The following is a 15,731-nucleotide window of genomic DNA, read 5'->3' as shown; positions in this document are numbered from 1 at the left end:
AACAGATCTCCAGCAATAACAGATCGAGACCGCTATAAACCAGATCTCCACCAATTTCTGATCCTTAACACATGACAGAGGCAAAATTCCTTTGATCTTACTGTGGTATAATCTGGATAATGCACGGGTCAGGTGTGCATTAACTACTTCAATAATTGCACAGGTCACGTGAACTTCACGTCCTTGACAGATGTTTATTGTACAGTACTTTGCGTTTGTTGATTCCATTGCTACTACAAATATTTGTTTTTCTCCATTTTGTAAGAAATATCAAGTGGATACATGTATCTATACTCGGACATAAAAATCAGTCACTTGATAAAACATCAGAATAGAAAACATACAAAACAAATGTAGTAGTATTACAATCAACACAATACAAGTCTAAATAAGATAAAAAAAAAACACAGGTTATTTTAATACTAAAATTATTTTTCCATCAATATAAAAAAAATTGTCATTAAAAAAAAATGAAAATAAAGTATCATCGACATCTTCCTATTATAGTCTTGATATGTAAGTTATCAGTGTCACAACCTGACACAGTGAAAACTAAAAAAAAACCCGCTTTTTCATACATTTCTATGTACGGCTTAAAAACAACTTCAATAACAATTCAGTGTTAAAAATTGAAAACAAAATCTGTGAGGTTCACATCTTCGTTACAAAATTGAACACGCAGTTTTGAAAAGAGCTGTTACTTGGCAATCCCCGATATTTTCCTTCTGGTTTTGAAACATTAAATGCATTTTCTGTATTTTCAATGTTAACTTGCTCAGGAAGGATTGCACGAGTATTGGTTAATGGTTTGGGATCCTCAAGTTTTATCTGCTTATTAGATGGATTCAAAATGTTAGAGACATCTTTTAGCATAGAATCCGCCGGTCTTTTGTAGGTACGAACAGCCTTTTCACTCCTGTGACCTGTTCTATCCATTATCATCTGCTCACTGACTCCTGCTTGGTACAATCTAGTTGCAAGTGTTCTTTTCTTCATAGACATTAACTGCCCATTTTGTGGTTTTCTTTGTGTTTTTGTTCTCAGCATCTTCAATAAGTGTATCAATTTCATTGTCTGTCATTTCTGCAAACCTTGATTCGACTCCTTGTTCCTGATCTTTAGGTTCTTCATCCTAAAATAAGATAATATCACATAATTTAACACATGGCAGAGGCAAAATCCGGCAGTGGCAAATATTTCATGAATGTTCCGGATGAGAACAATTAAACAATAAAACTAGTCGGAAGTTTCCGCAAATGATTATATCAAGGGTCTAAGTAGCAGATCCAGAACTTTTTATTTAAGGGGGAGGGCTGACTGACCTAAAAGGAGGGGGCGCGGATCATGCTTCAGTGATTCCCTATATAATTAACCATTTTTTTCACAAAAGAGGGACCCGGGACTCCATCCCTTGGATCCGTCTATGGGTCCAAACCTCAAATCATGCAATAATGGGTCTGCCGGTGGCAGATAATTCTAAAAAAAGACGTACCTTGACATTTTGGATCTTTCCGTTTTCCGAAGGAACTTGCAACCATAGATCTAAGTCTAGTCCTAGGTCAAATGAAACAGCTGAGGTGTTGATTAAATCTCCAGATGCATTCTCATCCATCACATTACTAGGAAACTCTCCAAAAAAGTCCTCTATATTTACATTTCTCAGTTCCATTTCATCCTCCAATGTTTCTAATACTTGTGATAAGATCATATCATCCTCCGATAATTCATGATGAAATCCATCCATTTCAACGTCTTGTTGGGCGGATGTGATTTATGCGGGAAAATTGTTGACGTCATGTGTTAAAACAGTTATTGGCCAATCAAATCGGTATATGTTTTAATTTGCACAGCACGAGATGACCCATTAACCCGAACTCCTTCGTCGTTCGGGTTAAACAGGGTCACTCGAGCTGTGCAAATTAAATCCCATATACCGACTTGCTTGGTCAATAACTATAACATAATGCTATGAGTCGATCATTTGCTGTCATACATTGTACTACATTCGAAGAAAATGGAGATTTTAGACCCAGAATATTGATTTGAGGAGCCGATAAATGCATTAATTAAGCTTATTTTCCACCCATACTCGTTACATGTTGAACTGTTTTGTGCATATAACGTAACGTAAAAATTTGCATTTGTGTTCAAAAGAAGAAGAAAATATATTGCAGATTTAATGAATGCTTAAAAAAATATTTTTACTTGATAATAAACTGATAAATCACATTAAGCTATGTATATTTTAATGGCTTAGTGTCACCACTGGTCTAGGGTGTTTGTACATTTTACATTGCAAACGGTATTTAGTGTTCAACAGCTTAGTTCGAACCCTGTTGAAAATTAAAGAGCATGATTGCTCTCAATCTAATTAAAATGTTGATCTCTGATTACGTTCAGAGATCAACATTTTAATTAGATTGGGTTTATGCAAACTTTGCAAAAGTATGTTAGAAACAAATTATCAAAACATGTGTACGCTGAACTGTTTGTATCGCGAATGTAAGAACGATTTCGCTCCAAATGAAAAAAAATATATTTGTCTTTTGTCTCCTTTTTGTGTGAAACTAAGTAAAAAAGTTCGAATAAAAACAGTAATGTGACCTATAGTTGTTACTAATCATTTCTATGTCATTTGGTGTTCTGTGAAGAGCTGTCTCGTTGGCAATTGTACTACATCTTTTTTTTTTATACTAGTGCAAACATTTCTAGACAAACGAAAAATACAGACAGACAAAACAGAAAATATCCCATAAAACAGGTAAATATATAATCTTGATTGATGCTCTTATAAACCAACTTCGAAAGATAATTTAGTCGTCAGCAGTCTAATAATGAATGTTATTGCTCAATTACTTTCGTATTTGAAAAATCCGCCGGTGCCAAAATTGCAGGATATTCTTCCCTTACGGAACACCTGACTTCGTCCCAGGTTTTTGTTGGGTTATGTGTTGCTAAGTTTAAGTTTTCTATGTTATGTATTTTATGTGGCTTGCTGTTTGTCTCCTCGTCGTTTTTTTTTTGCTATGTCTGAGTCGCTTTGTTTTCGACCTTTGAGTTGGATTGTTCCTATGGTGTCTTTTGCCTCTCTTTTAAAATGTTACCTCTACTTGCAAAAGTAAAGACACGTACTGTACATAGAGGAATTTTTGTACAGTTAAATATGATGTTGCCAATATATTTTTGCGGAGACAGAGTTATGAGAGTTTATCAGATCTGCACACACTTTTAGAGAATCGTGTAGCAGTCATGTGTTCTCGTGTATGGGCGAGTAGAGATCGAAGAGTGGTCGAATGTGGTCGCGAAGGGATCGGGTATTGGTCGAGTTGGTCTGGGATAAAATAAATATAGAAGTCGTAGTGATCTTGAAGAGATCGGACATTGGTCGAGTTAATCTGAAAATGATCGGACTTTAGTCGAGCAAAGGTCGAAATGATCGAGTACTGATCGGTAATTGTTTTGTATTAAGAACGAACTCGATCTATACACAATCCTTTCCCGATCAATTCGACCGCTACTCGACGAATTCTCGATCTCCTCTCTCTCTCAAGTGGCTTGCTTTTCGGTCCTTAATCGGGTAGAAAGTCAGATCGATGAAGAGCAAGATAGACTATCCCGAACATTCTTGTCGATTGAGTCAGACCAGTCTCCCGATCACGTTATTTGTCTTGATCGGGCTTGATCGAGTTGATCTGATCGACAGTGTGAACCTAGCTTATTATCCATTTAACTAGACTGACACGCTGAGCCAGATTTGTTACATGCTAGTTCACAAGGTACAATGTTACCGCCCATAAAACCTTACCCGGGACACATTATACTAACTCCGAGCCGAAAAGTCTTTGTTCTTACTCTAAGTGCCGCGTGCTTAGCGGATAATCAGTAAATATCAATGTTTTAATCTTTGGTTTGACCTCGCCGACCCGACTACGTACAACCACTCGCACTCGAAGCGTTCCTACCACGATCATACTGATGTGGTCTGAAATCTAGGTATTTTATAAACATGTAATACTAGTAACTTTAAAATCACGTGAAAACGTCTTGACCAATCATAATTTTAATGAAGACAATAATGAAATGTGAGTGATGGTAATATATACACGAGAATGCATTATGGTTGATTTGAAAAGAAAGGACACGTGATACAGAAACATAATACAGCATACATACTACGTATTACATATTATTTCAAGATAACCTTTCCTTCAAAGAATTTCTTGTCATTTTAACCATTGTCTCTATCTCCGTGTCTGTTGGAAGTAACTGTTTTAAATCCTCAGCACATGAACGAATATCTACTGCCATTATACTGTGGTCACGTAATTGTTCCTCATTTACGTGGTGTATGGAAAGTAATGTTTGATACTTCTCTCTTTCTGCAAATTGAACGATGGAGCTCCACTTTGACGTAGTGTGACATGGTCTGTGTTTTAGACAAATCCTACCCCAAAACGCTACCCATTGTAAAAATGCCGTTTCTATTTCCCAGAAACCATCAAGCAAGTTTCCAATAGATATGCACTCTTTCATTAAAGTATCCATATTTGATTGACATTTCTTTAACAGATTGTTCGTTTCATCGCATGCACGTCGTGTCATAACATCATACATTTTCTTTGACCCCTTGGCTGTAATTTTACCACCTGCAGCAAGCAGGCCACCTGTAAAACAATAATATCTACAGTACAATGTCAAAAGTGAAACATTGTTTAACGGTTCGTTTATATATACCGTATTGCATGCTGACTTGCATGCTGACTTGTATTATACACATGTGACATACGCCTATCCCCGAATGCAAAGTTTCGATAAAAGTTAAAAATTCTTATGCAGCTGAGATAATATATAAGTGAACGTGAATTTCCAGTAATATCCACAGGCACTTGTCTCAGATTGTTTTCCCTTACATACCTGAATATAACAAGGTTATATTAAGGTATATAGGAAAACTATTTCTGAGACAAGTGCCTGTGTTATATTAGGGTATATAGGAAAGCAAATCTCAGACAAGTGCCTGTGGTAATATCCTATATAAACAAACTGTCATAAAAACAAGAGAAAAACTGCTCCAAAATTTAGTCGTCATTATTGTTTCGACCCAACGAATCTTTTAATTTCGTTTGATATTCATGACACATTAAACGTTTGACTTTACAATGATAGTTGACGTGTTTTTCTTTAAGGTCACCAGTGGCGGATCCAGGTGGGGGTTCCGGGGGTTGGAACCCCCTTTTTTTTTGGCCGATCAATGCAATTGAATGGGAGCATATAGTTGGACCCCCCCCCCCCCCCCCCCCCGCCACTGGTCACCAATAAGTTAATGCAGATTCTTAACATTCAGGAATTACTAAAGTAAAGGCGACTTTAGGGTTCTGATCGGTTGCTGCGTAAAGTGGCTAAGGTTTAATTGGCTAGAATGAGAGATTGAATCGGGTATGGATGATGATCGTCTTACTCTTAACAGGAGAATATGTACATGTATGCGGAAGAAAAAAAACACAGTATATTGTTTTGTGTTGACCCAACTTTTGATACTGCAAAGTTCATACCTGTTTATACTAGATAAACTTACCGTATGATTTCCTCAAAATAGTATAAGCATAATCAAACGTGTATTTTCAGCAATGTGGAATTTCTAAGTTATTTATTGTCTGGATACTATTTACTCTCCATGATTTATTGATAAAACTTTATTTTTAAAATATATCTAAGTATCTTTTATATATATCTGATATTTCTTCGAATGAAATAACTATATGTAGTAGCTGTGCATTTTTAACATTCCTAGATGTATTAACCTGTAGGTATCAGAGATGCTCCGAATGAAAACGGTGCTAAAAGTAAACCAACACCTGCCAACCCTGCTCCCAAAATAAAGGCCTTCGATCCTCCATAACCAGCACCTCGAGCTATTTTGTGATAATGATCGAGTTCCATTGATATTTTTGTCATCTTTTCAACGGATTCCTCTGCAACTGAAACCCAACTTCTCAGAGCATTGTCCAAATTTTCCAATCGATCAAACACTTTTGATGGATGTCTTTTAATTTTCCTAAAATAACAACAAGTAAAGTTAATATTATTTTGTATAATGTTCATTTTTTACTCGGTTCAAGAGAAAAATGAAAATCGGAAAAACATACAATTGAATTCAATAAATGGACACATAATTTTTATTAATTTTTTGGGGAAAGACAGATGCAATATTACATAGAAAGTAACGCTGTCATCAAAAGCATGCCAAGGAATCCTAGCTAAAAATTCCGGTGGACCTCCTACGGCACCCATCAGTAGATACAGATTTATTCAACAAATGAAATTAATTTATGACCTTTATGTACGTCTCGCTAAAGAACACGACCATATATACCAAATGGTCAATATTAATCATCCATGTAATTTGCTCTATGGGATATTTGATCATATTAATTTGCAGAATTTCAACGGAGGCAATTTCTTGGCATGCATTCGCCTATAGTGTCCTTCAGTATCACTTCCTCTTAAGTTTTTAATAAGAATTATGACACGTGACATTGCTGCAATAATTACTAAGAGATACCTCACTTGAGCTCCGCTGCAGTCAAAACTCCCTCCAGAAGTCATTTCTCTCCATTTTCGTTCCACTACAATACGAATAATGTTATTATAATTTACACAATCATTGGTCAACTTTTTCCCTTTGTTGTTTGACTATACGTAGTTTAATTTGTTCAATTTCTGATACATGTGTACTGTCCTACAGAGCTAAATATCATCAACAAAACATAGAAAATACAAATTTTTCAAATAAATTTGTCACTCCATTAATAATTTTGTTAGTTGATAATTACCACATTTGTTTTTGCTATTAAAAGGTCTACAACTCAACAACCAGCTAAAATCGTGAAGATGGAATTTGATCTTCATTTAGTCACAGGATACAACATATATATAAAGAACTGATTTCGTCAAAGTGTTTTTATGTTGAATGAACAGACAATGTTTGGCAACCGAAAGCCCGCCGCACGTCCCCAAATCAATAACCGATTTTCCGGTTTATAACATTAACTTTGAGTGCTATATGTAACTCAAAACAGAATTTATATCAGTTGTCCTTTTCACTAAAACACGAACCTGTAATAGAAATCTGATGAAAGCAGTTTGAGAAAGACGATGGAACCAGTTAAAGAGAGACGACGGATACAGTTTGAGAGAGACGACGGAACCAGTTATAGAGAGATGATGGAACCAGTTATAGAGAGATGATGGAACCAGTTATAGAGAGATGATGGAACCAGTTATAGAGAGACGATGGAACCAGATATAGAGAGATGATGGAACCAGTTATAGAGAGACGATGGAACCAGTTATAGAGAGACGATAGAACCAGTTATAGAGAGACGATGGAACTAGTTATAGAGAGATGATGGAACCGGTTATATAGAGACGATTAAAAGAACCAGTTATAGAGAGACGATGGAATAACTTATTATTTACCTTCTTCTTCTTCCTCCTCGTTCATTCTGGGAAATTCTGGACAATATTTTTGTCTTAACTTTCAGTTGTGATGAAAGGTCGTCTCTAAAATGTCAAGGAATAAAATACAAACTTGTGTAATTATCTTCTGGTTAAGAGTTATGAGAGACTATAAAGCATTATAAATATAGTATATGACACATACTACATTGAGATTTTATTAAAGTAGAAATACATTTTATATATATGGAAGTTGACATAGATGTATCATAACATAATTGGCAGAAAAGGTTTTGTTTATGCCGATTCACATTACCAACATTCTCAGTACAGACAAACATGCACATTGAAGATTAATCCTGATAGTACATAGAATAGATATGCGACAAACACAAATAAATTAAACCAGAGTCCCGCCACTTAATTGTTACATATAAAAAAACACAGGATAGTAAAACACAAGTTAACAACAAGAATTACTCTCTACTTTTAAGATTTATGCATGTTATGAGAGACTATAAAACAATTTTGTATGGTACAAATATGTTAACTATCATGTCTTGAGTATAACATTTATTTCCGCTTTATAAAAATCTCAGTGCAGATTTTTTTCAGTGTGAAATACTATATTTTCATTTGTAAAAAAAGAAATATCAATATATCAGGGTTTATGGGTGTTGCTCAATTGCGGAAGGGGAATACGATACGGAAACGGAAAGAGTTATTTATGATCCTCCTCATTGGGTTTTAAATTATTTGATTACTTAGAGGTATTTATAGAAGTGATTAATTGATTACCACACCAAATACTTTCTTTGATATTCTAAGACTGAATTTTGATTATTTGATAATCTTGTTTGAAAAAAATAATTAATAATATTAATGTGATTATTTCTTGGACACCACGAGGTGCCTCATTTATATGGACGGAATTTGAGAAGAAATAAATGGCGAGAACTACCATTATAATATATGTACAGCTATGTCAGCCAATTTGCTTGACAAACAGGGTTATCGGACACATTTACAAATAACTCAATGAAAATTGTGGGAAAGATTAACCAAAACTGGTAGACGACTTATTGAACTTGGTCTAGTTGTTTCGGAGAATATTTTTGTAAAAGTTACAGAAGACGAAGACGACGGACGACGAAGCCAAGTTATGATAAAAGCTCACTTCGCCCGTTTGGTCATATAAGCTTTGAAAAAAAAAGCATTTAAAGTACACCACCACTAAAGACTAAGACAGGTCTACCAACAGAAAACTACCGTAACAGAACAGAAGCACTGAATGGATAATTTACCATAGTGTAAGCTGAGACTACTATTACACATATAAAATATAAAATATTTGTATATTAGATATAATTAACGGACCTGTAGCAAAACAATGTACCTAACTTTAAGATGGATAAGATTAATCACATTTGCATTTTTGCCGCCTAATTACAATTTATTTACGAACTATAAACTGATTAAAAAATAAATAAATATATAGATATGAATAGTGATAACAAAGTAATAAATTATTATCCTTTTCCCTCTAATTTTTTTTTTTTTTATATATTTTTTTTAATTTATATCCGATACTGATATAGACAATTAGTAGTGTCGGTGATTAGGTGGTGATATATGTCGTCTGCTACTGTTAAATACGAAACTACGTTATATTAACGTAGCTGAAAAAGTGGAGACTCACTTTATCGGTAGTGACCAATCTCTGTGTTATAGTAGTCTCAGGTGTAAGGGGAGTGAAAAATATCATTTCATGGACGCGACTGAAAAGACGATTTTTCTTTCCTTTTTTTAATTTTTTTTTCTCATTGGTCGGTAGTAATCTTTCTTTTACATCGATCCGGGTAATCTTATCAATCCTTTAAATAAACTTATTCCAAAAGGTTACTGAATCAACATTGGAATTAGATATTTGAATATTGTTTATATTGGTATAAATATTGATTATATAATCAGTAAATAAAACCATACTAAAATATTATTGTTATACACATATCTATGGAACGCCGTAGCTGCCTTATGTGTACTTGTTTTTAGATACGCTTATACTTTTCAATATATGCACATAGTTTTTCTATATATGCACATAGTTTTACTATATATGCATATACTTTTTCTCTATACGCACATACTTGTTCTCTATATGCACATAGTTTACTTTATATGCACATACTTTTTCTCTATATGCACATCTGTTACTTATTCGTTTTTAATGCGCGGAGTATACGGTTGCACTTTGAATTAAATCGTTTTTCAATTGTGTTCATGTCTCTGCTGGTAACAATGTGTTCTTACAGATGAAATGACCCTATAAGCGCGATTGCAACCGTTCCAGTGCTCGGTTAATACCCTGTTACTTATTCACTTATAATACGTTTGTTGTACGTTGCACCTTTTAAAAAAGGATTTTCAATTGTGTCCGTGTCTTTGATGGTAACAATGTGTTTTAAAAAAATGAAATTACCCTATTAGCGCGCATGTACCCGTTCCAGCGATCGGTTAATACCCTGTTACCTATTCCCTTATAATACGTTTGTTGTACGTAGAACCTTTTAGAAAAGGATTTTCAATTAAGTTCATATCTCTGGTGGTAATAATGTTTTCTAAGAGATGAAATGACCCTATTAGCGCGCATGCACCAGTTCCAGCGCTCTGTTAATACCATGTTACCTATTCACTTTTAATACGTTTGTTGTACGTTGCACCTTTTAGAAAAGGATTTTCAATTTTGTCCATGTCTCTTGTGGTAACAATGTGTTCTTAGAGATGAAATTACCCTATTAGCACGCAAGTACCCGTTCCAGCGCTCGGTAAATAACCTGTTACCTGTTATATAAAATTAAAGTATTTACATGTTTCTGCTTTTGCACATATTTTCCTTGGAGAACCCTGACAAATATGGTTGAAAATCAAATATGATGAATAAAAGATAAAAATTTGCTCTTCTTAATGAACATTTATCATTGTCATAGAAAATTGTAGATTAAAGCAATGTCCCTATTTTTTGGTGGCAGCTTTGTGACAAGTACAGCTTTCTCTTAAATGTTAAATTTACTATTCTAATAAATTCAAACTCTGAATGTTTACACTGCCATTACACATGGAATATTTAAACAAAATCATCCAAAACGTACAAACAAAAATAAGTCTGAACATACTACACTACACATAAAAAGTATTACAAACGTATTATAAGCGAATAAGTAACGAATAGGTAACAGGGTATTAACCGAGCGCTGGAACGGGTACATACGCGCTAATAGGGTCATTCAATCTCTAAGATCACATTGTTACCACCAGAGACATGAACACAATTGAAAATCCTTTTCTAAAAGGTGCAACGTACAACAAACGTATTATAAGTGAATAGGTAACGAATAGGTAACAGGGTGTCAACCGAGCGCTGGAACGGGTACATGCGCGCTAATAGGGTCATTTCATCTCTAAGAACACATTGTTACCACCAAGAGACACATGGGCACAATTGATTTTTTTTTTAAAAGGTGCAACGTACAACAAACGTATTATAAGTGAATAAGTAACAGGGTATTAACCGAGCACTGGAACGGGTACATGCGCGCTAATAGGGTCATTTCATCTCTAAGAACACATTGTTACCACCAGAGACATGAACACAATTGAAAAACGATTTAATTCAAAGTGCAACCGTATACTCCGCGCATTAAAAACGAATAAGTAACAGATGTGCATATAGAGAAAAACTATGTGCATATAAAGTAAACTATGTGCATATAGAGAACAAGTATGTGCGTATAGAGAAAAAGTATGTGCATATATAGTAAAACTATGTGCATATATAGAAAAACTATGTGCATATATAGAAAAACTATGTGCATATAAAGTAAACTATGTGCATATAAAGTAAACTATGTGCATATAGAGAAAAAGTATGTGCATATATAGAAAAACTATGTGCATATATTGAAAAGTATAAGCGTATCTAAAAACAAGTACACATAAGGCAGCTACGGCGTTCCATACATATCCACATTCACGTCACGGTACTGCAATAAGACGATACTTATAGTTTGGCATTGCACAAGCCTTTAGGTCATGTATTACTCGGACTGTAAAGAACGTTCTTGTACTAAATCAATTGGATATTGGATGAGTACTGATTAATTTTTTAGTCTTAGATACACGATGTTTTATTATTTGTTATTGACTTTGAATAGCTATATAGGCTGTGACAGTCATTAACGGCGAGTGCTCTCATATGTCTTTCCTTAGCGTTTGTTTTGTTTTGAAATGTATAGATACGCTGTCACGTCAGGTCTGTGTTTTCGTTTCGTTGGATATTTTCTGCTTTGTATCGATCTAATGAGCCAAACCATTTTCAACTGATTTTGGTTTGTTCTTTTGCACTGATTCATATTCACGGGTGTCATTCGGTTTAACGAGAGAAATGATCGTGAAAGAATATCTAACGGCGGTCAAGTATTGAGAGACGATCGTGAAAGCTCTGGTAACGGATCGTGAAAGACATTTTAATGAAAATAATAGGTCAGCATCTTTGAAAAAATCGCTTAATTTTCAAAACGCGAAACAAATCCGAACAAAAAAATATGTCTGCCAAAATGGTTTAACTTCCTCAACATAAATAAGATATAGAAAATATGCAGTACTTTATGAAAAAACACAAAAGGCATGTCTGTGAAATTAATTCAGTACAAATAACACGCTTCTTGTACCTATAATGGTCATATTTCAGTTTATCATGATATATTTGAAATTTAATCTTTGGTGTATCCGATAGTACAGTAAAATTAAGGTCACATATATGTTCTTCCCTTAAAAGCATTAATTTGTATATGAAAACCTTGAATTTGTTGAATATCCATCAAACTTGATCGTGAAAGATCAGGCATCGCATCATTTTGATCGTGAAAGATAATGCGTGACCAGACTTATTACTAGTAATCAGAAATCAGTATTTCTTTTACCATTTGATAAACCTGCCACTAGTTGAAGCCTGTAACTATTTTGATAAGGATGAACATTAAAGCTATTATTTTTTACTATTCAACACTTTACCTCGAAAGTTAAAAAAAAAACAACAACTAAAAACGTGTCTCAATAAGTGTGAAAAGATTCAGCTCTAAGAATCGGTCAAGTGCAATTCAGGCAGACCGACACTATTTAGCCAATAATATGGATATGCAAAGTTTAAACCAAAATGATATCCATCAAACAAAAAATTACAGCAAAACAGCATCTTTCATGAGTAATTTGAGATTGAACGATAACCAACATTTTGTGCAACAGTACTTTCTTAAGTTCTTTATATACAACGCAGATGTGGATTGATTTAACTATATACTACAGACTATAGAATACCAGAGCGCAAATGCTGTAATGTCTCGTTTGCTTTACTTATGATAGTAAATTTGTTGAACGTCTATAATATCAAGGGCTTTACAAGAAGAGTCAAATGCGATTAATGTATTTTTGTCCATCTGATGAGTTAAGCCTTTTCAATTGATTTTTATAGTTCGTTCTTATGTTGTATTGTTATACCACTGTCTCAGGTTAGGGGGCGGGTTGGGATCCCGCTAACATGTTTAACCCCGCCACATTATTTATGTATGTGCTTGTCCAAAGTCAGGAGCCTGTAATTCAGTGGTTGTCGTTTGTTTATGTGTTACATATTTGTTTTTCGTTCATTTTTTTTATACAAATAAGGCCGTTAGTTTTCTCGTTTGAATTGTTTTACATTGTCATATCGGGGCCTTTTATAGCTGACTATGCGGTATGGGATTTGCTCATTGTTGAAGGCTGTACGGTGACCTATAGTTGTTAATGTCTGTGTCATTTTGGTCTCTTGTGGACAGTTGTCTCTTTGGCAATCATACCACATCTTCTTTTTTTAAATTAGGAGTGTCAAAGGTTCATAAAAAGAGTGCAAGGTCAGATGAACCATGACATACAGATCTCTACAAATATCCCGTAGACCAAATAAATGTGTTCCGATCCTTACAGTGCCTTAGAAACTGACAAATGTAAAAGTTATGCTTGGCCAATTAATTCGGAACATAAGGTCAAAAGTATATGAACCCTGACCGACAGCCAGACATAGACATCTTACTATCATTCAATATATCAAATACAATTTACGTCATCATGGTCATATATGAAACATGCAGACAGACATGTACACCATACACAAAATACTATGGCGCTATAGCATACAGGTATATATATCCAAAAGGCTAAACAACATAAAACGAACATCGCCGAATGATGCATGATAATGAGTTCGATGTTATTTGAAACCTTGCAGAAGTCGAAAATGTACACCTTACGTATACAATCATAACAACAGACAGTTATCCTAAAGCTTAACGAATCCGCGATACGGACTGAATCTTCATCCATAAAATGAGGCAAATTCGGGGTCAGGTGAATCCTGTATGACGGACATGTAGTTTATAGGATCTAATATAAAAAATGTGGGTATCCTATAACTCGTGATAAGTCAGTACTTCACATGACCATAAAAAGCTTCATCCTACAATCATCCAACTATTTTACATTTCATTTTCTGAAAAATATTAATACTTTGAAAAGCTTAAACCTATTGAGGATGTTGACCTATATAGCTTCTCAATACCAATAACAAATATTAATTATGATATAATTGAAGAATAAATTGAACGTCTTCGTAGCATCAGATCTTTCACGATCCTTTTCACGATCTTCAAAAATGCGTTACGTGATCTTTCACAATCCGAAAAATCAATTTTTGTGTAAATAGTTCTTTATTTACCAATTGCTAGTTTCAGATTATGTTTATACCAAATAACTATGAGAACCATTTGATTAATTCAAATAGAATGCCCTTATCCGTATAAAAGTAGTTTTTCTAGTCGAATTTGTGAAAAAATCATGTTTGTATAAACATTTTTTATGTCATTGAAATGTCGAGAATCAATCTGCCCTTTGTTGTTTTGTAATAACTAGTAAGTACTTTTAAAACTGGATATTCTCACATACTCATGATACTGATCATAATGTTGAATCATTTTGACGGACAGTGTTATTTTGTTGTAAATTTGTCTGTGTAATTAATTAAATTAGAATATTTATTGACCTTTCATATGTCATGTATGTCTTCTCGATTAAATGTCTTTCACGTTCCGTCAGTTACCAGAGCTTTCACGATCGTCTCTCAATACTTGACCGCCGTTAGATATTCTTTCACGATCATTTCTCTCGTTAAACCGAATGACACCCGTGATATTAGGGAGCTGAGTTAGGGAGTTAGGGGATTCGTGTTGAAGATGCAGTATTTCCCGGCCCTAAATATAGTCATGATGAACTTATAAGTACAATAGAAATAATAATCATACATGTCATAATGAGGTTTCCCTGTGGAGTCTTTTCTACTGTGTAACAATCAAAGTCGGGGGCTCGTAAATATACATTGATAATATCATAGACTATAGATAATGGTGGATGGATCTTCCCATGCCTGTCACGCCCCGCCCTGTGACAAAATTACTAGCAAAATTATGTCATTTTACATGGCATATTGTTCAATAAATTTCTTTACAAAAGAAAAGGTGAATAACACTTACCCATTTTCACAATCTCTCGTCCGAAGTACACGTCAACGTTGGTAAATAAACAAATATGCTATTTATAAATTAGTACGCACTATTTACCTGGATTTGTATTCAACAACACGAATAAGTTAGAGTTGTCTTTCTTTCAATATGTACAATGTACCACTGATCGCCTGACGTGCTTTGTACATGCAGTTACAATGAATGAGTTCTCGATTAGAAGTGGATTTTTTTTAAATATCACAGAGTATGGACATGGGGCTAGGATTCTATTACGAATTTATTCGCAGCGCAAAATTCGGTCTTGTAGAGTATTGATAATCATGATCACTGAAAATATACCAAGTAAAATGGCATAAACTAAATATACAAATCCTTGGGCAAACAAAGAAATTGATAATTTATGTACAACAAAGAATGTAAGAACAAAGATGAACATTTAATAAGGCTAAAAAAACTGAGAACCAAACCAACAAAGATAAATACAAAAAGATTAAAGCAACAGGCTGTCAGCTCAAAGAGAAAGTAGGAAAGCCCAAAGTAAATATATGGAAGAAATTATAAGTCCTCAACTTGAGGTAAAACCAAAATCATTTTGGCAATATATTAAAGGGAAAAAGACTGAAACATGAGGAGTCGCACCTTTAAGAGGTAAAGATGGATTACTTTATA

The 15,731-nt window shown here is 34.3% G+C and overlaps 2 protein-coding genes across 2 annotated transcripts; both read right to left on the bottom strand.

Moving 5' to 3' along the window:
* Positions 1 to 401: 401 nt before the first annotated feature.
* On the bottom strand, positions 402 to 1,960 carry LOC139486140 (uncharacterized). Its single transcript, XM_071270870.1, has 2 exons — positions 1,493 to 1,960; positions 402 to 1,132 (listed from the first exon to the last, which is right to left on the bottom strand). The coding sequence occupies exons 1-2, from the start codon at positions 1,742 to 1,744 to the stop codon at positions 971 to 973; spliced, it is 414 nt and encodes a 137-aa protein (XP_071126971.1). The 5' UTR covers positions 1,745 to 1,960; the 3' UTR covers positions 402 to 970.
* Positions 1,961 to 4,044: 2,084 nt separating this feature from the next.
* Positions 4,045 to 15,196, bottom strand: LOC139486139 (uncharacterized). Its single transcript, XM_071270869.1, has 5 exons — positions 15,072 to 15,196; positions 7,480 to 7,563; positions 6,563 to 6,626; positions 5,802 to 6,055; positions 4,045 to 4,664 (listed from the first exon to the last, which is right to left on the bottom strand). The coding sequence occupies exons 2-5, from the start codon at positions 7,502 to 7,504 to the stop codon at positions 4,192 to 4,194; spliced, it is 816 nt and encodes a 271-aa protein (XP_071126970.1). The 5' UTR covers positions 7,505 to 7,563; positions 15,072 to 15,196; the 3' UTR covers positions 4,045 to 4,191.
* Positions 15,197 to 15,731: the final 535 nt, after the last annotated feature.

Source organism: Mytilus edulis, chromosome 8 (assembly GCF_963676685.1).
Source record: "Mytilus edulis chromosome 8, xbMytEdul2.2, whole genome shotgun sequence".
NCBI classification, from domain to species: domain Eukaryota; kingdom Metazoa; phylum Mollusca; class Bivalvia; order Mytilida; family Mytilidae; genus Mytilus; species Mytilus edulis.
Note: the sequence above shows the minus strand (reverse complement) of the source record. Positions and strands in the feature narration are given on the sequence as shown.